Consider the following 20,790-nt stretch of genomic DNA (forward strand, 5'->3'; position numbering starts at 1 on the left):
AGGATTATACTGTCGGAGCAGTGTGGGTCAAGCTTAGTTTAAATGCATAGAAACTTCTCCTTTTGAGTATATATTTTGTAGCCAAATCAAATTGTTTCCTGCTAAATCAGCTAAACATTAGCATGTTAGCCTGGACATTGTGAGCATGTTAGCATACTGCTCAAAGCACTGCTGTGCCTGGTGCAGCCTTACAGAGCCGCTAGCATGGCTGTAGTCGTGTTTCCTCAGTTAATCCTCTATTCACATATCTCTTTCTATCTAAATCGTCCCCAGAGTGGAATACCTATTGCATTGGCAGAAGACTTCTTGACTATTGTTGGGTCTCAAAACTACAAACAACTTTGATAAACAAGTTATATGACGAGAAAAACATCACCACCAAAAAGCCACCTTTATACCCCTTCTCCCACAGAGCCCTCAATAGCCTTTGACTCACTGGAGGATGTTCAGATTCCTGTCATTGGAGAAAAGCAGTGCAGTTGCATCGACAGGCCATTACCGGAGGCAAACATCACTGACAAAAAGATTTGTGCGGGACAAGAGAACAAAGTAGGATGTTGTAGGATATTAAGTAGCTTTACTGACCACTTTCTTCTATACCTTATTACAACGCTCAAAGAAACTATTTAACTCAATGCACGCAGTTAAAATGCTATCTCTTGTCTTATATTTTTCTTTAGAAATTCCCAGCACCGTCATGCAATGTTAATAAAATATTTAGATTTTTGTCACCAGCAGTTTTGGAGTACATTGTGCCCGACTGGTTTCCCTGAAGTCTATGCCAGAGTATTTGGATAAAGCCAGATACGAGGCGGGGGTTAAAAGTTAGCTTGTGAGATTCACCTCCAGTGGCACTGCTAAAGAGCTTTCATTTTGAAACACGTCATCTCAAAAAACAAGTAATTCAGAGCGATACGGGGGAAAAGTAAATGTGTGTTTCATTTACTCTTAACCAGTAACATATAGACAGATATTTACACATCTGAACAAAATCTCACATGTGTACCTTTTATATAAAACCCGCATTATTAAAATAGCCCTAGTTGCAGAGGTACACCCTTTTTAGTTTGGGTATGCAATTTTCGAGAAGGGCCTAAAAATTATATTATTCTAGTTTAAAACATTTTGGTTTTATTGGTATAAGATTTTAAGCTTATTGAGATGAAGGACCACAATGTGTCATACAAATCAAACTGCTTCAAGGAATTGTTCTTTCCAACCTCCCTAAAGCTGCGGAACCTTTGCAACAAGGAAGCAATTTAAAAAGAGGTCTTGTCACTAAAACAACGGAGTGGTGGCCCCAAAATATTATTGGCCTAATGTTACTGTGTTCTCCTCTTGGCCTGGGGTCCCCTCCTTCGTTGGGCTGCTGTCAGTGTCGAACACAGGATTATACTGTCGGAGCAGTGTGGGTCAAGCTTACTTTTCCGCCTCTGCAACAATCAAGTAAACAACTAAAACAACCACAATTGCTGACTATATTTTAAGCACTAACTAAAAAAAACAGATAGTGTTGACTAGTTTAGACTCCCTTAGACCTCATGGGGAGGACATCAACTGCATGACTGACTGCATCACTGAAACTGAATACATCAAGTTCTGTGAACACACCACCATACCATCCTGGACTGTGCGCTGCTTCCCCAACAACAAGCACTGGATCACCAGGGGACCTGAAGGCTCTTCTTAATAAGAAGAAAGCTGCTTTCAGCTCTGGGGACAGGGATGAGCTCAGGAGAGTCCAGCGCGACCTGAAGGTGAAGATCAGGGAGGGCAAGGACCCCTACAGGAGGAAGCTGGAGGCCAAACTCCAGCAGAACAACACGAGGGAGGTTTGGAACGGGATGAAGCAGATTACCGGCTTCAAGGTGGGAGGGAGACAACCAGGGGGCTCCCTGGAGAGGGGTCAACGAGCTGAACTGTTTCTTCAATAGGTTTAGTTCACAGCCCTCATCCGTCTCCTCCTCTCACCACACCTCCACACCTCCCCCACGACGCCATCATCTACCTGCTGCAACGAGCCCAGTCGCACCTGGATGGAACAGGTGTCTCTGTGACAGTCACTTTCTTTGACTTCTCCAGTGCATTTAACACCATCCAACCACTGCTACTGGGTGAGAAGCTGCGGGGTGGTGCGGGTAGACGTACCCACCATCTCCTGGATTACTGACTACCTCACAGGCAGACCACAGTTTGTCAGAATGGGCCGTGTGCTGTCTGGGACGGTGGTCAGTGATGTTGGAGCCCCACAGGGAACTGTTCTGTCTCCCTTCCTGTTCACCCTGTTCACCACTGACTTCCAGTACAACACGGAGTCATGCCATCTGCAGAAGTTCTCTGATGACTCTGCAGTGGTCGGGTGTATTAGGGATGGACGGGAGGAGGAGTACAGGGCAGTGGTGAGTGACTTTGTGAAGTGGGCCGGTGAGAATCACCTGCTTCTGAACGTGGCCAAGACCACAGAGATGGTGGCTCCTAGTCCTCTGAGTGTTCTGGGAGAGGACGTGGACATGGTGGAGGAGTACAGGTATCTGGGTGTTGCCATCGACAGCCGACTGAACTGGAAGGCCAACGTCAACGCTGTGTACAAGAAGGGGATGAGTCGACTCTTTTTCCTGAAGAAGCTTCGATCTTCCAGCAAGATGCTGGAGATGTTCTACAAGTCGGTTGTGGCCAGCGCCCTGTACTTCGCTATTGTCTGCTGGGGGAGCAGCATTGGAGCCGGTGACACCAACAGACTTAACAAGCTAGTTAAGAAGGCCGGCTCCATCATCGGCTGCAAGCAGGAGTTTCTGGAGCAGGTGGTGGAAGGGAGGACACTGAAGAAACTTTTGTCCATATTGGACAACCTGGACCACCCTCTCTACCACCTGCTGCAGGGCCAGAGGAGCACTTTCTCTAACAGATTCCTCACGCTCCGCTGCAATAAGGACCGTTACAGGAGAACATTCCTGCCGTCAGCAATACGGCTTTATAACAAGTCTCCGCTTGCTAGTTCCTCTGTGGATTAATTCATCACTGTACCATACATACTTTTTGCACTTTCTACTGTTTATCTAATTTACTTAGTTAATGAATACACTCTGTTGCTGTAAATATAAATATATTCTCCAGTTAGTTGTATTCTATTCTTTTTTATTGTGTATATTTAAATATATATAAACATATATATATAGATATATATTTATATATATCTATATATAGATATATATATATATGACTTTGTTTTAATTTGTATATATCTTTCATCCCTTTTGCTTCTTTATATATTTGATCTTTTATCTTGTGTGTTTGTATCTTCAATTGTAAGGCGCTACTGATGACGACCAAAAAATTTCCCCTCGGGGATTAATAATGTATATATTCATTTATTCATTCATTCATTACTGGAAACTTTCACCCTTTAGTTTCTATTCCATTGAAATAAAAGTCACACTGACGGGGTGGGGCAGCAATTCTTTTGAAATGTATTTGCCGCTATAGAGCCAAGCTCTCTGCCAGTTTCCAATCTTTATACCCTTAATTTAAGAAGTTACTTTCCACCTCTGCAACAATGAAGTAAACTACTAAAACAACCACAATTGCTGATTATATTTTAAGCTCCTAGTTTAGACTCCCTTACTGGAAACGTTCACCCTTTAGTTTCTATTCCATTGAAATAAAGGTCACACTGACGGGGTGGGGCAGCAATTCTTTTAGTTTCACTCATGCCAAGTAGTTATGTATTTGGCATGTACTGGCATCATTAACCTCACAACATTTAATATTGTTTTTAAAACAGCCTAAATAGAGTGGTGACCCCAAATTGATTTTGTTTTAATCTTAATGTGGAGAAAACCAAAGCAGGCCATCCTCCTTCAATGCTTCCTGTTACATGCTGAATGTAGTGGTAAATAGATGTGGACAGCTAGCTACGAGTTGCTTTGATGATTCAAATTATACATAACAAATGTTATCGTCAAGTGAACTATGATGTAGTTTTGCACTACCCAGAAGTATATACATTAGTTACGTTAGTAAAGTCCTAAAGTAATAGATTAATTTATATCTAGATAGAAAGATCTAGAGATAGAGACAAAGTAAGTATGTTTTGAGGCCTTACCAGCCACCGTAGATTGAATTAATTAATGCACAGTAATGTCTGTAGACAAAGAAAGAAAGAAAAACAGGTTTGAGCAGGAAGTGTTCACCTGCACCTTTTGTGTTTATATATAGACGCATACATTGCAGAAGATACAAAAACTCAATCAGAAAGACTCTGCACTAACTGAAAGCAACAAGTTTGTGACAGCACAGGATGGCAGCCTTGACTGTGGGGATACTCCTGATATGTGCAGTCCTTGCTGGACAAGGTGAGCTTTACCCTGATTTACCAGTTTATTATGTAATTTAGACCAATAGATCATCTCTTTTAAAGCTTATATTTAGTTTTTGTTCATCATGTTAGAGAGGTTTTGACTTTATGGTTATTTTTATGGATGTATGTGTTGTGCTGGATTGTAAAGTCCTGAAATGTCTGGTTATTTTACAGACTGTTAAAAACAGCTTTAAATATGACCTGAATATAAACTCCATAAAGACTAAGGCTGGACTTGAATAATCTACTAATGGGTTATTTGTTTGTTGAGTATGAATTCTATTTCAATTTGGGTATTATATATATATATATAAATAATCACTCAACATTGCAAACATGAATAAAACACACTAAACCTTTTGGTAAATGCTTCTTATTAAAAAATGAATACAAACACAAACAATAATACTGTATAATAACAGACTTCTTAAAAGTGAATGCCTTTAATAAAACCAAAAGACAAGTGTTGCAGCGCTGTGAGATGAGACTTTGAGGTACGTCTACTCGCACTCACAGAGGGACGTGGAGAGGAGACGCTGAGCGCAGACAGAGGCGTTTGCAGCAAGGCCGAGCTCCTCCTTGTGGCAGTAGCACCACAGTGGCAAGCATGTGGCAGGAGGCAGTCAGGAGACAGGACTCTAACTACCGGCCCCCTAGTGGTGCACCTCTCTGACTACTGGTGTCAAGTCTCTGACTCGTCGTGGCACTTCCTGTGACAACTATTGGCACTAGCAGCTTGTGGCACCTACCCACACCTAACTACATATAAGGAGAGGACAAGGGGAGATATTATTCGACTAGTATTAAAACATTTTTTGATAAATAGTTTTACAATATATTAAATAGGATGATTTATTTTCATTATTTTAGCCAATTGTTGTAAATGACTATAAAAGTAATTATTTGGAAAGAGTATATTTAGTTCCTTTTTGTTTCAAAACGAGCAAAATCATACATTAATAAAAATGAATGATAAACAAAAAAGTACGACAAGGTTGCTCGAAGGATGTATATAGAGAACGGGGGCTCAGTTGACTCAACTAAAATCATAAATAGGATTTACGGCAGCTGACCTTTGTCTCAACAATGGGTGTTCCCAGGAAATGTGGCTCCACACACGTTTTTTTCTTTATTCAAGAATTGCTCATGTACAATTTCATAAAGTGTCATTAAGAGATGGTACAATTGATTTAAATACATTTAAACTATCAAGCCATGGGTGCCGAACAAGTGAAGTTTGCTTACCGCTGTCCTGGCACCTGACTGACGGCTGCCACAGACTTGCCACAGACTTGCCTCTGTCAGTAATTGCACTTGCTGTCTCTCTGCGTTTGTGCACGTTCGCGTGAGGCGTAAAAACAGCGATCGTGGGCTCAACGTGACACAATTTTGATTAATAACTATGGGGGAATCCTCTGTTTGTGATAAAGGAAATGTGTTGCTTTCATGACACAAGTCTGTTCTGCATAACCGAGAAGTTAAAGCGCTCCTCCAGTCATGGAGGTCCATGATCGCACTGCAGGTTTGGTTTCTACACACCTCATCAGCAGTTGATGAAGCAGCTGGAACTGTAGTGCCACATTGTGTCAGTAGTTACTCATATCTGCTTTAATACTAATACTCATCTCTCTTTCCTGCAGGGTCAAAGGCTCAGGGTAAGCACAGTCACATTTCATTTATTATCAGAGTTGCACTGTAACAACGTTGAACACAGCTACAAATGAAGAACATGTGATCTGCCTGATCTCAGCGATCCACAGAAGTTACTTGACGAGAAAACCAGCAAAGAATAAAAATATCCATAAAACTGTGAAAGACACTGTACCCTCTGATTTCATACTCTGTCTACCACAGTGATTGTATATGACAGACAGTTGTCTCTGCTCTGGCAGATTGTGGAGTGGCACCTCTGAACTCAAGGTCAAGGATAGTGGGTGGAGAGAATGCTACAGCTGGGTCATGGCCCTGGCAGGCCAGCCTGCACTTCAATTTCAGGGGGCGCCGCTTTCACATCTGCGGGGCGACACTGATCAGTGCCCAGTGGGTACTCACAGCAGCCCACTGCATCGTAATGTAAGAAAAACTCATAGCACCGGCATCTTTTGACTAATGTATTTTATTTTTAGATATCTACAAAGCTTTCGAGTTTTGATAAAGTGGAGTAGCCGTTCATTTTACAGTCTTAAAACAAATTTGGCTTTGGTAATTCTTTTTCAAAAGCGATTAAAACCATAACATAACCATAACGTAACTCATTTCAACTTGTACATCAACTCGTACATCAATTCACAAATAATGTACATCCCCGTCAGTCACTACATCCTGGTGCCTGACCTGGTCTTTGATACATGTGTTCTTTTAAATTTGCAAATATATTTTTCATCTTTAAGTTCTGGCTCCTCCGTTTTGTCCACGTCAGATCAAATCTTAAAACTAGATTTAAAATGTAATGTAGGCAATAGCCTATTTGTCATATTCTACCACTACATCCATTAAGGAAATGTAAGCCTGGTAAATAATGAATAAATGGACAACACTGTTTTACAGTTGCCTGCTTGTCCTCGATTAAGGAACTTCAATTTACTGATACACCGGCTGACTAGTTCTGATAAAAACTTGTTGCAACCTGAGAGACTCAAAATTAATATTCATTGATTTGTTATTTCATCCAGAAACTCGACCAGTTCATGGATTCTCTACTTTGGAAGAGAGACTCAGTCTGGCCCTAACATTCATGAGGTAAACCGCAACGTGTCCCAGATCATCGTCCATCCTGACTACAACAACACCTTAATCAACAACGACATCGCCCTTATGAAGCTCGAGAGCCCTGTCACATTCACTGACTACATCAGACCTGTCTGTCTGGCAAGTAACTCCAGCCAGTTTCACACCTCCACCCCCTGCTGGGCCACTGGTTGGGGCAGACTTGGAAATAATGGTGAGTATTGGCATGATAACATGACAACCCAATATAGTAAATCTGCTTAACATCAGCATGTTAGCGTGGACATTGTGAGCATGTTAGCATACTGCTCAAAGCACTGCTGTGCCTGGTGCAGCCTTACAGAGCCGCTAGCATGGAGTCCTGCTTCCTGACAGTTAATCCTGATTTCACATCTCTGTTTCTATCTAAGTCGTCCCCAGGGTGCATTGTGGCATGAACAAAAGAATAGAGTGCAAGACCTATTGCATTGATAGACAACTTCTTGACTATTGTTGGGCTTGTCTCAGAATATACACTCACAAAAACAATAAAACCGAAATCTCAGCGATCCACAGAAGTTACTTGACGAGAAAACCAGCAAAGAATAAAAATATCCATAAAACTGTGAAAGACACTGTACCCTCTGATTTCATACTCTGTCTACCACAGAGCCCAACGTAGCATTTGACTCACTGCAGGAAGTTCAGGTTCCTGTCATTGGAGAAAAGCAGTGCCGTTGCAACTACATCTCAGAAGCAGAGGCAAACATCACTGACCAAATGATTTGTGCGGGACAAGAGAACAAAGGAACATGCCAGGTAAAATAATAATCCATTGTTGTATGATTTTAAATATAGCTTTCCTGACCTCTTCCTTCTTCCTTAAAACTATTATAGAAACTCTTAAACTCTATGCACGCAGTTAAAATAGTATCTCTGATCTTACATTTCTTAGCATATTGTAAACTTTTATATTTTTGCTGTTAAAATGTTATTGTCAGTGAGAATGTTTGAGGCTTCATAAGGCCACTGCAGTCTTATTCTGTTCATGTGCCCAGCAGTATTAATTATGGGTGGGTATTGTTTGGATTTTATTTATACTACCCCTCTTATCAATACTCCTTATTGGTTATGTTCTTTATTAATACTCGTATTGGTTATTTTTCATTTAGAAATAATTGCTTTAAAAAAAGATACATAATAACTAACAGGATAATTATTTGTTTTTATTTTACATATAACTACATTTTGTTTCAGAAATGTTTGCAAAGGCAAAAATCATTATATCTACTCAATAATATCTCACTGAAAACAAATCTAAACTGTCAAAAAATAAATGGTATTACTGAGAGAAGTTTATAAAGTATGAAGAACACAGACATCAGTCACTCTTGCCTCTGCTCATGTGAATTACTACCTGCACATCGCTGGTAAGTTTACAAGAATTTGCCAAATTCAAGATGTGGTAAACTAGGCGAGTTAAACAACACACAGACAGCTTTTTTGTTAGCTTGTTTGCAACAATTTGCTATTAACCGAGCTATGCCGCTGTGCTTATATAAACATAGCGGTGGTGGATGAGAGACAGAGCAGGGCCCTATTCCTCGTACCTTGGTTACTGAGTTAGCTGGATAATTTTCAGGATAAGATGACGCATGTCAGGCTTTTCGGTTCTACGAAGCAAGTTTGGATAAATCGTCATAGCAACACATCGAAATCCCTTAACCTGCTCCAGGGCAGGTTTACTGAAATTCACTGGATAAGTTGGCCACTCCCACCAGACAAAAAAGGCAGCTCCCTTCCTCATTGATGAAGGAGCGATATTAGTTATATTAGTTTTATAGGGAGAGAGTTCTTCCAGATCGCCAAGATCCGTTCTCAAATCATCATGACTTCCTGTACGAGCGCTATCGATTCTGCAGAGACCTCCTCGAGCCGTAGATTAAACACCACACGACGCAGCCGAGCCGTCTCACATACTGTATGCAGACTGGATCACAGTGTCTCACAGACTTGATCACAGCCTTGAACTTTTTTGCGACTGGTACATGTTTGTACAGTGTCTGCGATGCGGAGAACATCGGGAAAGCCGTTGCATGACGTACTGTTCGTAACGTTTATTTAGCTCTTAAGAAACTTATGGATGTGTTAAAGCACTCATAATGATATGACAGTGTTATTCGTAAACTATACATATCATAATTGTAGAAAATGATTAAGGTGGACACGTGAAAGGAATACAGAGAATCATGCACAATTTTTTTTCACTGCGTGAATTGATTGAATTTCTGATTATTAATAATGCATACATACAAACTGATCCGCCCATACACATATTCAAACCCCTAGTTATATGGTAATCTACACATGTATATACACATATATAGTATATGATACATAGGCTGATACAGTACATATATCCTCATAAGTATATTCATTTGTATACTACTGCCAGCACATTTAAATAAATATAATCTGATTGATTTGGGTGATGAGGCACTTAAAATTAGCCGATACATTTTCCCAACACTTCTGCATTTAACTTGTCTGATATTTTATGTGCTTATGTCTAGACCTCACAGCAGAGGCGGTGTTATGCTGCGTTCACAGCAAACACGTTGCGAATATTCGCAACGCGTTGGATGTGAATGCAGCATTAGACTTTGCCATGATTATGGACTTGACTTCCTCATATGCGTTCATGATCATCTCCAGCTCCTCAGCTGAGAAAAAAAGAGACTGTTCCTCCGAGTTTATTTACCATTGTAGTGTTAGAAGATCATAGAATCTGTGCTCAACTATGCTCCCTTTTGAAGAGGAGCATGTACACGCAATTAACCAGATGATAACCTGATGATTTCGTTCGAATTAACGAGACTGTTTGAGATCGGATCTTCCTTTGAGGAACCGACATAGCCTGACGTCAATCATCTCGGTAATTTAAGATGGATAATAGGACATTTGATCGTCTTTGTTGAACCAGGTAGAAGGAATAGGGCCCAGATTAAAATAGGCATCACGTTTGTTTAGATTTGTTTGGGTGTGTTAAACAGGTGTATTGATAAAGTGCTGCCTTTTGCCTCTCAGATCTGTTCACTGTGTGGGTGGGTGTAACGTCCCGACACAGAGAGCAGAGGAAATACATGCTGCAGTGTGATAACGAATTAGCTGACACCAAAATGTTAAAAAAGTACCAATAAACGAACAGAATGTTGTTAATTCTCTGGTGTTTAAATACATTTAGCACCAGAGGATTTTAGGTTCCGGTACCTATCCCCAATATAAACTAACTGTTTTGTCCCATCTTTTTTAGGGGGACTCTGGTGGTCCTTTGCAATGCAAACAAGCCTTGCAGTGGATCCAGTCTGGCATTACCAGTTTTGGAGTACCTTGTGCCCTGGCTGGTTTCCCTGAAGTCTATGCCCGAGTATCTGAGTTCCAGAGTTGGATCATGGATCAAGTGGCTGGGGCAAACGTTAGCTTTGTAACATTCACCTCCAGTGGCACTGATGAAGACAACAACTTTGTGTGTAAGGCCACAGCAGAAGCAAACGTAACAGTTGTTGATAGTGGCAGTGTTCCTGCAGAACGAATGTTTGCATTTGTTCCTTTGTTGTGTTACGTCATGTTTGTCTTATAATGTATAACTTACATGCATAATATCACAAAGATTGCAGTGGAGTTTGTGTTGTCAAAGTGTCACCACACTGTAGCACTTTTCTTTTTTCTGTGGGTCAGAATGCATGGTCAAAAGAAAATCCTGAGCTTTTTTTTTAAGGGGATTTTTTATGCAGCGTGTGACTTCTATTCACACTCCTCTATGCTGCATTCACAACACACTTTACTATTTGTGATAGTTCTGAGTCTGTTAAAAAAGGCTGAAGTGTGTTGTATTACCTCGTGTCCTTAAGATGCACTTTTGTTGAGTGTAAAAGGGAATATTTCTAACTTTTTTGTGTTGGCATACTGTAATATTCCGTACTATCTCAGGTTCAAACTGCACCATCTTTTCATTAAATCAATTTAAGAAGTTGAAAATGTTCCTCGATTTGGGTCTTGGCTTGTCAATCAGGGTGTTATGATGTGGTGTGTTTTGTGTTCCGGTTTTATTTTGAAGGTCCTTACCTCTTGTGTCCACTGTTCCCCTGCACTTCCTGCCCCTCTGATCGTCTGCCCTGTCTGCTAATTGTTTCCTGCTGTGTCTAATCACCTGGCCCTCCCCTGTGTATTAAAACCCTGTTTGTCTTTTGCCCAGTGTGGGATCGTACTACGTGTTGCTCTGGCGTTTGGGTCCTTTTGCGTACCCCACCCCACCCCACCCCACCCCACCTCATAACACAGGACCCTATTTCTCGTACCTGGTTTACTGAGTTAGCTGGATAAATTTTAGGAAAAGATGACGCAGGTCAGGCTTTTCGGTTCTACAAAGCAAGTTTTGAAAAATCACCATAGCAACACATCCAAATCCCTTAACCTGCTCCAGCGCAGGCTAACTGAAATTCACTGGATAAGTTGGACACTACCACCGGACGAAAAAGGCAGCTCCCTTCCTCATTAATGAAGGAGCGATATTAGTTATATTAGTTTTATAGGGAGAGAGTTCTTCCAGATCGCCAAGATCCGGTCTCACATCATCATGACTTCCTGTATGAGCGCTATCGATTCTGCCGACAAGGAATCATATATTTACGAGTGCTCCTCGAGTCGTACATTGAACAACACACGCCCAGCTGAGCATTGGCCGTCTCACATACTGTATGCAGACTGGATCACAGCATTGAGCTTTTTTGCGAGTGCAGATTTTTGTATCGGGAAAGTCGCTGCAGGCCGTGCTGTTCGTAACGTTTATTTAGCGCTTAAGAAACTTAAGGATGTGTTGAAAGCACTCATAATTATATGACAGTGTTAATAGTACACCTCCATACTTATTGTAGAACATGATTAAGGTGGACTCATGATAAGAATACAGAGAATCATACACTATTTCTTTTCACTGCGTCAATTGATTGAATTTCTGATTATGAATAATACATACATACTGATCCGCTCATACACATATTCAAACTCCTAGTTATATGGTTATCTACACATTTAAATAAATATAATCTGATTGATTTGGGTGATGAGGCACTTAAAATTAGCCGATACAGTTTCTCAACACTTACGTATTTAACTTGTCTGATATTTTGCGATGCTTATGTCTAGCCAACGCTTTGGATGTGAACGCACCATTAGACTTTGCCATGATTATGGACTTAAATTCCTCATATGCGTTCATGATCATCTCCTGCTCATCAGGGGAGAAAATAGATGCTCTTTCTCTGATCTTAGTTGCCATTGTAGCGTTTAAAGATCATGGAATCTGTGTTTGACTCCTCCTTTGAACAGGAGTGTGCATGCGCAACTATCCAGATGACTGACGTCTTGTTCGAATTAACGAGACTGTTTGAGGAACCAACATAGCCTGACATCAATCATCTCAGTAATTTAAGGATATTTGATCGACTTTGTTGAACCATGTACAATGAATAGGGCCCAGGGGTGATGGTGGGTCCCGCAGCCAGACCATTTGAGAGCCACTGCCCCAGACCACATGCATGTTCTTATTAGCTCACAATTATTTGTTGGGCCAGAGTTATGTCCTTCTCAACTGTGACAAAAAAGCTTTGGACAAAGTTAATATAATAAAGTGCGTTTGATCTTTGTCTTTGTTATTTTTTTCTGTTTTAAGTTTGATCTTTGATAGAGTTATGTAGGTTTCTTAACCCTAAATTGAACAGAGAAATTTGCTTACATATACGTACATATATTGAAACTTGTCTCATCGGCATGATATGACCCAGGAAGGCCTGACATTTCTCTGTTCTCTGCTGAGATGGATGGCATAGAGGATGGGACGATATACCATAATATTGCAGCTTGGGGAGAAAAAAAAATATTCACAAAAAGTTTAAAGAATTTCCATAATCAGGATGATCCAAATATTGTCATGAGTGACTTTAAAAAGCTGTCTAGCTCGCTATCATGGTAGATAATGAAAAAAGTAGAGGCCAGTGCTTCAATCAGTCCGTTCGACTGCTTTGCCTGAGCGCACACGTGTGAGTGTGGGCCTCACCCTGCTCCAGGTCAAACAGACACACGACCTCCCAGCTCTTTACATGTCCATAAAACAGACACAGAGCAGAGAGGAGAGACAGAAATGTCACCTGGTTGCTACGTTTTGATAAAGTTCCCAACCAAACCTGGCACTGTTATTGGCTGGGAGTTTCACACCCACTGCCCAAATGCTGAGGCCCAAAGGAACACACCAAAATAGAGGAAATTAATGCGTTAACACTTGTAATTACCTTATTTTAGATTGTTTGTTTTTCACTAAAAAGGTGGTTCTCTACAAAAAAAGATGTGTCCCATGCAATAAAACTATTTGATTCTCAAAAAACTGTAAGGCCAAGAGATTGATACACTACGGACATGTACTGTATAAACCAGTAAAACGTACAATTAACATGTATATAACTCACCCGTTTAAATCAAGCTAAGATTTAAAGGAAGGCACAATTGAGGACGTGGTTGCTTTGAGTGACAGGTGGTTGCAGTTTCAGGTCGCTTGCCACGAGCTGTCTGCTTTACTGCAGTTAAAAGGTTTCCCACCTCAATACTAACACGTGTGTGGCAATATATGGTATTCTAATGCATTATTCTCTTTGATGGAAAGACATTTTCCTTAAAAAAAAAATTAAAACAAATACACAGTTTGTTTCCGATAATTACAAAAATCAGCAAACAATGTGACCCACTTGCCAAAACAATCAAGACATAGAAAGTAATTTTTCGCTAAGCTTTATATATTTCCATACTTTCATACATAATTTCCGCTACATCAGGATTTTGTAATACATAACAGAGATGGACTCATCATGTTAGTCACTGGGATTAATCCCATAATATCCACATCTCTTGACTGCTGTGTAACTTCTCCAGCTCTCCGACCTTCAGTCACTTCCATCAAACTGTAAACTGCAGCTTGTGCTACCATGAGTTGTATGTATTGTTTCACCCTCACTGCTTATATCTTAGGCTGATATAAGATTCAGTCAATGAAAACCACAAACGTACAACAAGATAGAAAAACTCCCAGTAGACCACTATCACTTGAACACTTGAACACTTCTAAACACTTTAATTCATTCACCTGGTGCGATATCTAATATGTGCAATACGTTTAAGAACTTTTTTTTATATATATACTTTTATTTTCTGTTGTATTCAGTCTGTATATTTAATATTCTTCTTTACTGCTTTTTATTTAATTTTTATTACTGTGTCACTGTTTATTGATATTGATTTTGATCTTTATTTACTTGTGAGCAATGCTGCTGTAATCCTGTAATTTCTCCACTGCGGGACTAATAAAGGATTATTTTATTGTATCTCTTATCTTAAAAACACATTTCGAAAGGTTTTTTGTAAGACCTCTAAAAATTCCTATCAACATATTTTCATTATTTGAACAGAAAATCAAAGAGAAAAGTGTTTGTTTCTGACTATTCACCTCTCTATCAAGTTCATTGAATGATGAAAGAAACCCTATTAGTTTGCTGTATCTGTGTTGCTGCACTGACTGCTGTTATTGATGCTCTACTCCTCTTCTCCAGGTGGAGGCGGTGTCGGACAAACAAACACAACTGGTTTCTGAAGGTTTTCATGGAAACTAGGATATAAAGAAGCAACGGTGAAGCTGCTGTAGCATGTAAATACATGTTTGTTGTCTCAGCTGTTTGTTGAACAGTAGAAAGAGTGTAAAAAGACTGGCGCCTGCTGTACTATTACTCAGTCTGCATCTATTCACAGGCGCGATCCCACTACTGAGCGGCACAGGGTCTTTGACCTGCTCCGTCTCCGACGTGGGCCGGTGCTCCCCTCCTGAGACGACCTGGTGGCTCCTTCAGGAACACCATATCGATACCGAACTCAGTGCGGACACCCGATCGACACAGTCCGCTGCAGCTCAGAGCTCCTGAGCTCAAACCATCCGCCAGTTTATTCTATAATAACTTCCCAATAACAAGACAATATATTGAACTGAAAAGCGGATCAAATCACAATGTGGACATATTTTCTTGTCTGGTATGGAACTACTTTACTCTGGATCATTTCTATGACAAAGGTGCAACATGATACTTACATTTAGGTGTGAATAGTTTAAAAGCCTTTTAACCTTTCTTGGATCCTAAACTGGTATTATGTTGATAATATGTGAGTCTTTTGGATTATTCAGTGAAGTCTGGTTCAACCACACAGATACTTTCACTTCCTGTCTAATGAGGCCCCTTGTTTGTGTGCAGACCGGCTCTCTTAACACTTTCTGACTCCTGAGTTGTTAATTCTGTTCACATGTGAATATAAAGTACGGTACTGTTGTGCAAAGACTCAAAAACGAAGTAAAGCAACATGAAAGGGTAAATACTTTATTCCACGGTACCAGTACAAACCATTAACTGCACTTGCTGGAATCAGACCAAGGAAAAAAGTAAAAAGTAATGTAAAAACAGTTTGTGAATCTTCTCCTGAAAAACAGTTTAAAAATAAAAGGCAAGGGAATGGAGGCAGAACATTTTCTTAGAATGGCTGCAGCAACGACCCAACACGGAAGTTTCTCTTTCTAACAATATTCTGTAAAAGTGCTGATGTTCAATAGCAGTTTTATAGGTGGTGCCTATGAGGTCATGGCCTTCTCCATGATAAAGTAATAATGGTGGTAAGAAGATGGAAAGGGAAATAGTGAGAGTCCAAGCTTAATAAGCGTGGTCGGCCACAAACAGTGACTCTGCACCAGCAGCACTGGCTCCAGAGGAAGCATATTTGCCCTGGCAGGCCTGGTTGTTAGCCTAGAGAAAACAAAAAACAGTATTACTGAATGCACAATATATATTTAAAGTTCTCAAAACTAAACTCAACTGCATCTGAGTAACACATTACTATATATAGACATTACATTTGTATATCGTCACACATACCAGGGCTCTCTTGATGAACTCTTCCTGGCATGCTTTTCCATTCTCCTTCTTGCCGCACCAGGCTTTGAGGGCTGAGGCCTGCAGGGCACGGCCATATGAGAAGGTCAGAGCCCAGGGCCTGTGCAGAGGGCACTGGTTCATGGCATTCAGATTGATGGAAGCCTCCTCCTCACTCTGGCCACCAGACAGGAAGGTAACGCCTGTACAGGAAGCACATGAGAGCTTAGCAATGCACCTCTGTAGGCGTTTGAGTGAATGTAATGCAGACTATATTGTGTCTGCAAAGTTTGCAAATATGTGTCAACAAGAGAGTATCGTGTGCATCCAGCTCACCAGGGACTGCAGGGGGCACAGTGCGGCGCAGGGCAGTAACAGTTGCCATGGCAATCTCCTGGTTGCTGTACTTGTGTGAGCAGGAGTGTCCGGGCGTAACCATGTTAGGCTTGAGCAGGGTGCCTTCCAGGTAGACGTGGTGGTCGGACAGGGCCTTGTAGACGGCAGCCAGGACCTTCTCAGTAACGTACTGGCAGCGCTTCAGGTCATGGTCACCATCAGGGAGAATCTCAGGCTCAATGATGGGGACGATGCCGTGCTGAGAAGGACAGAGACAAAAGAAGTCAAAATGACTGTCAGCATGACGTGAGGCTATCAAACACACGTTTGTAACTTGAAGGGAATACAATTGAACTGCAGTGGCGTCATACTGTATACTATGTAGTAGTTTAATATTGTTGTATTATGGTTCTAAACTGGGTTTAAATTTGAGGACATTTATTTGTTTTGTCATTTTCGAAAGTTACAAAACAGACTTTCTAAATCTAATTCATAAGTCTAATTCATAGTCTTCTATCGTGGGGGGAGGTTAAAGCGGCTACTTTTATCTCTCCATTTCTAGAAGAAATAAATAACACCAATATGATATAGTTATTGATAACAGAGGCCTAATGAAAAACCTCAGTGAATTGACTTTTGGGGCCAGAGACAATTCCATACGATAATTGAGTTGGTATTTGAGCTGAAGCAAACATAATAATCACACAGGCTGCTTTTATTCTGATAACATACAGTACAGTGTTCTGTCTTTGCCATGAAGCTTGTAAAATTAAAGGTTGTCTTTTGTTTCTTACCATCTGGCAGATGCTGGCATAACGGGCCAAGACATTGGCGTTCTCCAAGATGGCCAGTTTTGAGGGAGTGGTGGGGGTGATCTTCAGCACACAGCGCCACTTAGCAAAGTCAGCACCATCCTTCTTGTACTGGGCGCAGCGCTCATACAGTCCATCAAGACCTGTGAAAGAGAGAGAGAGAGGACACCCCGGGTAAGTGAGACAAAGATAATCAAAGATGTTGACCATCTGATCTGTTCTTCACTCACCCTGGGTGGTTGTCTCGCCGTTGGTTCCGGCCAGGGGGACAACACCTTTGTCGACCTTGATGCCCACTACCATGTTTCTTTCTTTGAGGTACTGGGTGAAGACCTTTCCATCGTCAGTCTTCTGGTACATGGTCTCATGGAAGAGGATGACACCACCAATGCAAGGGTTGATGCGGTCATCAGCAGTGAAGAGGAGCTGGCGGTACAGCCTCCTGTTCTCCTCAGTATTCTCAGCATTGATGCTCTGGAAGCGCTTGGCCACGCTGCCTAGAGGTTGAAGAGACACAAAATTAATGAAAACTGGATCCATCTGTTTGTTGAGTGTTTGTTTGAGCTTTTACAGACTTGCAAAAACAGTGTTAGTTCTGAGAAATAGTCATTCATAGACATGACAAAGTTTCATGAATAATCCACACAGTGTTTGAGTTACTTCGATATAACATATACGCGTGCCAGCTCTGTACTATTTTTGGAGACAGAAGTGACAGGACAGGGACAAGTTAAGTACCGCCAAAAGAACAAGAGATTTTAGGTGGCCAAAATGTTGCAATGAACTTTTATGAACTGAAAACACACCATGAAAGGGTTAAAGTTATATCGTGAAAACAGGGCTGTGGTAGTGACCTGTAAATCACAAACTAGCCACACCCGAAAACATACCCCACTTTATCGCCTATTTTACTCATAGTTTACTAATGCTGTATTGAAGAAGACTAGACGAGTGTTTTTCAACCTTTTTGAGCCGCGGCACATTTTCTACAATAAAAAAATTATTTGCGGCAACTAAATAATATTTGTTTGGACCTATTAAGTGAAATTGGACATTTCCCCATGGCACACCTGACGATCTCTCGCGGCACAGTGGTTGAAAATCAATGGACTAGACCATAAACTTGTGTTTGCAATGTTTACTGAGTGAGAAGTAGGGCCCCTTTCCCATAGACTCCAATACAATCAGTCTTCTTTTTGCAACCAGAGGAGTCGCCCCTCTGTTTAAAGCACTTTTGCATTGGCTTAACTTTTCACAACCAGCTGTTGGCAGACAATTTAATGAAGCAATCTATGCCACTTGCTTTTTCAGATGAATGTTGAGCATTCTAAATTTAATTTTTTAACGATAAAAAAAGAACATTTTCTCGAAATTCTTTACCAGTGGACTCGTCTGCGGCGAGGATTCCCTTGCCGGGAGCGACAATCTTGTGAGCAATATCGCTGAGCTCCTTCTTGTGCTCAGGAGTGAGGAAGGGAAATGCGTGAGGCATCCTGACTCTAGGGAGAAGACATGGGAAGATACATAAAGAAATAATCAGTTGGATAATAGGCAAGACACAGGAGATTTACGCAGAGGTACAATGGGAGAAAGTTCAACAAAAGTTAGGCTGCAGAGCGTGACACTGGCGGTTATGGTTCCTCTTTTTAATGCATGAGAAACTGCCTGATGAAAGAAGGGCAACACTTTCAGTTGACAGTAAGAAGGATGTGGTGAAAGGAGAGCTTGACTACGTGGTTTGATGTTTTCCTGTTATTTAAAATATTCAGACAAGTTGTCTGACTTATTATTGCTCCAGTACCATCGAGCGCTTCATGAGCTGGGGTTAAACACTATTCCCCACACACAATATGCAATGGCACAGGGGATCCAGTGTCAGAGCCCTCCACCCTCCTCTGTAGCTGACCACCCGTAAACATTCCTGACAAGCATGTGGGTAACCTATTCCATTTTCCAGCCTCTTATCCCTGACCTTTTCCTCCCCCTTCACTGCCCCCTCCACTCCCCATTCCACCTCCCTGCTATTCTATCACACACCTCCTCCACACCCCTCCCCCTGTCTGCTCTGTGCGTCCGCTATCATTTGGCTGGACTAAATATACACAGTGTACTTACTGCAAGGCAGTAAAAGCACTTTGGCTCAGCAAGAATGCATTAGATAAAAGAGAGGTGTGCAGCTTCAGACCTCTTTATTCGGAAGTCACTCAATTAGGCAACACACAGTCTGGACAAATGTAGACAGTTTAAAATAAGTCAAACTGGTGAGTCACAACTGACCTCACAGAAACAATGCAGTGGAAACTTTTCATCAGATTAGGATGGGCATCGCAACAACCAGTGATGCACTGAAGACATATGAGCTAAACCACATAGCAATGACAATTACTGTGTTGTGTAACACTTTTAAACAAATATATGATGCTGAGGGAAAATAGTTCATGTATATTTGAAATAACCAAGATCTTTCAGCCTGTTTTAGCCTGTCAGAGGTTAGACAGAGGACAAACATCAGAGTAAAATGTGACTTTCAAATCCTGTAAGACTTACTTTCACAGGAACCACAAGTATGCTTGCAGTAATGCAATAGGTGAAACATTACATCCGTAGTATGTGCTAATTAGGTCATGCCCTTGATGCATTTTAGCAACAAAATATGAAACAGGTAGCAAAAAGAAACGTCAGTTAAAGTAATGCATTAATCTCATAGTTGTTGTGAAATGTTCAGTTGTTTTACCTTTGAGGTTAGGAGGAGAGCTAAGAGAAGAGAGAGGGAAGGAGAAGATCCGGCCTTCGTCTGTGACAGCCCTGCAGCCCGCTGGCTGGCCCTTGTATTTATCCTCCCATTGTGACCCCTCACATTTCAGCTGCTCAGCTATAAAAAGAACAGGACGCAACCAGAGATGACTTGTGACATTCAGAGAGACTGCGCCGGAGTAACATGTTGGTGAGCAGCCGGTGAAAGGGCAAAGAGTGTTTCGGTGAATGGCAGAGAAAGTGATAGAGTAGAGGGAGAGTTTGGGTGGAAAGAATAGCGGTAAGACAAGTAGCTATTTTGTGTAAAGGCATAGTATGAATAGCCAAGTAGAGATTTGAAAAAAAATGACATGAGCGAATTAGCCTCAATTTGATTGTCAATTCCCACATTCTTCTTACACAGACTCATGCATCTTCAAAGCACTTCCCTGCACTCTGTACATTCTAGTTTAAAGTAGCTTTATGAGTGTATGCTGCAATGAGTAAAAGAGTAAATTTCATAGACGTTTCAAGTGCAGTTAGTTCAACATTTGCTGATTTAACTGAGAAGAGCATCTCTGCACCTAAAGGTAATTTCAAAGGCTATGTGGAGGAAGATAACTTATATGTAATAGCACACACATACATAAGCACACTCATACAGAGGCCTGGAGAGCATGTGACAACATTGCTAACCTGCCCTTAGAAATCAGATCCAAATATAGCAACAAGTGTGTTGATCCTTGACCTTTTTAGTGACCTTTCGCGATCTTCATTGCCTGTCAGGAAAGGGTCAACTGGCGAGCTTGGCAAAGGTTGCACATGCACATAG

The 20,790-nt window shown here is 41.1% G+C and overlaps 2 protein-coding genes across 2 annotated transcripts; one reads left to right on the plus strand and one right to left on the minus strand.

Annotated features, from left to right (window-relative positions):
• Positions 1 to 4,297: 4,297 nt before the first annotated feature.
• Positions 4,298 to 11,399, plus strand: LOC306753800 (testisin; the record flags this gene model as incomplete). Its single annotated transcript, XM_079237718.1, has 6 exons — positions 4,298 to 4,352; positions 5,998 to 6,012; positions 6,250 to 6,430; positions 7,030 to 7,298; positions 7,734 to 7,882; positions 11,319 to 11,399. The coding sequence occupies 6 exons, from the start codon at positions 4,298 to 4,300 to the stop codon at positions 11,397 to 11,399; spliced, it is 750 nt and encodes a 249-aa protein (XP_079093844.1).
• A 4,116-nt stretch (positions 11,400 to 15,515) lies between these two features.
• Positions 15,516 to 20,033, minus strand: aldoab (aldolase a, fructose-bisphosphate, b). The gene is made up of 7 exons (XM_079237616.1): positions 19,960 to 20,033; positions 18,606 to 18,724; positions 17,456 to 17,722; positions 17,208 to 17,368; positions 16,414 to 16,672; positions 16,081 to 16,280; positions 15,516 to 15,951 (listed from the first exon to the last, which is right to left on the minus strand). Exons 2-7 carry the CDS (start codon positions 18,715 to 18,717, stop codon positions 15,859 to 15,861), a joined length of 1,092 nt encoding a protein of 363 aa, XP_079093742.1. The 5' UTR covers positions 18,718 to 18,724; positions 19,960 to 20,033; the 3' UTR covers positions 15,516 to 15,858.
• Between the last annotated feature and the right edge of the window lie 757 nt (positions 20,034 to 20,790).

The sequence above is a fragment of the Taurulus bubalis genome (assembly GCF_910589615.1).
Source record: "Taurulus bubalis genome assembly, chromosome: 2".
Taxonomy (NCBI): domain Eukaryota; kingdom Metazoa; phylum Chordata; class Actinopteri; order Perciformes; family Cottidae; genus Taurulus; species Taurulus bubalis.

Excerpts from the sequence above, each read along its gene's own strand:
- aldoab (XM_079237616.1), bottom strand. The coding sequence starts at position 18,717 with ATGCCTCACGCATTTCCCTTCCTCACTCCTGAGCACAAGAAGGAGCTC. Across the intron at positions 17,369-17,455 it reads CGGCGAGACAACCACCCAGG|GTCTTGATGGACTGTATGAG; the intron begins GTGAGTGAAGAA and ends TCTCTTTCACAG. Across the intron at positions 16,673-17,207 it reads ATGCCAGCATCTGCCAGATG|CACGGCATCGTCCCCATCAT; the intron begins GTAAGAAACAAA and ends TGTCCTTCTCAG.